At 49.3% G+C, this 1,752-nt stretch overlaps 1 protein-coding gene across 1 annotated transcript; it reads left to right on the forward strand.

Moving 5' to 3' along the window:
- The first annotated feature begins 290 nt into the window (after positions 1–290).
- LOC129118089 (prolyl-tRNA synthetase associated domain-containing protein 1-like) lies at positions 291–1,501 on the forward strand. The gene is made up of 2 exons (XM_054629285.2): positions 291–403; positions 961–1,501. The coding sequence occupies exons 1-2, from the start codon at positions 323–325 to the stop codon at positions 1,396–1,398; spliced, it is 519 nt and encodes a 172-aa protein (XP_054485260.1). The 5' UTR covers positions 291–322; the 3' UTR covers positions 1,399–1,501.
- The last annotated feature ends 251 nt before the right edge of the window (positions 1,502–1,752 follow it).

Here is a 1,752-nt window from a genome sequence, read left to right on the forward strand (position 1 = left end):
ACCTGAAATTAGAGTAAGAACACGAACAAAAGGATTAATAGGTTAAATATCTGCTTGAAACCAACACTTGAACCAAATACAGCGTGTGTCGAAACAATGCGTTAATGTCGCTGTTTGGGAAGGAAATGGCTCTAAGGAACACGAAATGTATTGAACTGTGCGGGAGGGGAGGCTCGGGTGGGATGGGGATATATTACATCCACGGTCTGATCCGCAGGGGGTGTTCCTTAGCACAAACCAGCGCGATTTTGAGGGATTTGCCGGTTCTTTAGGGCAGGGCGCTGCCGGGGGCGGGCCCGGAGCGGGGAGGGCCCGGAGCGCGATGGCGGCCGAGCTGCGGGAGGCGCTGGAGCGGCGGCTGCGGGACCTGGGCATCGCCACCGTCACCGCCGAGCACCCCCAGGTACGGAGCCTCCTTAAAACCCGGCTATGAACCCCCGCCTTGCCAGCGGGGCACAGCGGAATCAGGGCGGGATGAGGTCCACCCCCTGCGCCTTTAGCAGAAGTATCAGTGAGGAAGTTCTCGCAGGGCCTGGCAGAATGGTTGGGGACGTTTTTTGGTCGCTTTGACTCTGCCTCCAGATCCACCCCCTTTTCCCGGTAGTCTGAGGGGCGGCTCGCCGACTTCTTTTCCCTGAAGTCGGCGGCATCCAAGATGCTTTCCAAACTTCTACTCGCTCCCAGTTATAAGGCACGTCATTCCACGTGTGAGCGCTCCCAGCGCTGCCTTTAAAGCGAGGCATTGCTGCACACACGAGACAGAAACGATTCTGAGTGTGCTGGCGCAGTTTGTCACATTTTATTCGTGTTCTGTTAAAATTCCTTCATAAAAGGGTACAGCTTTTAGGCCGAGTAGAACATTCAGCATTTTCTAAATACTTAACAAAAGATACCTGCCAGCACACGACTGGGAGTCTAATGGGATATAGAGTCTGACACCACACTGCTGCTGATTTCCAGGTGTTCACTGTTGAGGAAATGATGCCCCACGTCCAACACATGAAAGGAGCTCACAGTAAAAACCTGTTTCTCAAAGACAAAAAGAAGAAAGGGTTCTGGCTGGTGACCATCCTGCACGACAGGCAGGTCAATTTGAACGAACTTGGTAAAAAGCTGGGCGTTGGAAGCGGAAACCTCAGATTTGCTGACGAGAACGCCATGCTGGAAAAGCTGCGAGTGGGTCAGGGCTGTGCCACGCCGCTCGCCCTCTTCTGTGACCAGGGAGATGTGAGGCTGGTGCTGGACGCTGCCCTGCTCCAAGGGGGCCATGAAAAGGTGTATTTCCATCCAATGACAAATTCTGCAACCATGGGCTTAAGCCCCGACGACTTCCTGAAGTTTGTGAGATCAACAGGCCACGAGCCCATCATCGTACACTTCGATGAAGACATGAAGTAGAGGAAGTTCTTTTTTCTACTGCTACTCATAGATTTTTATAGAGCAAAACTGGTGAAAAATCTCATTACAAATAAAACTTGAAAAAAATGGCTTACTCCTTTTTCATTTGTTTCAGTTATGTATAATCTGGTGAGAAAAATTTCTGCCTTTCAGTTATTGGAAGGTTAACAGTGTTCTTAAAAAGACATTTTGCAATCTACCACTAAGTAGCTAGTAAGTAGAAAAGGCATTCTTTAAATACTACTACAGTCTTTATCAGTAAATGGATAAAACTAGAATTTCCCAGGCATGGGACTGGCCTTGAAGGTTTTAACTTGACATCACTAGAAAAGAACAAATTGCAAGTTGTAGGAC

This window comes from Agelaius phoeniceus, chromosome 3 (assembly GCF_051311805.1).
Source record: "Agelaius phoeniceus isolate bAgePho1 chromosome 3, bAgePho1.hap1, whole genome shotgun sequence".
NCBI classification, from domain to species: Eukaryota; Metazoa; Chordata; class Aves; order Passeriformes; family Icteridae; genus Agelaius; species Agelaius phoeniceus.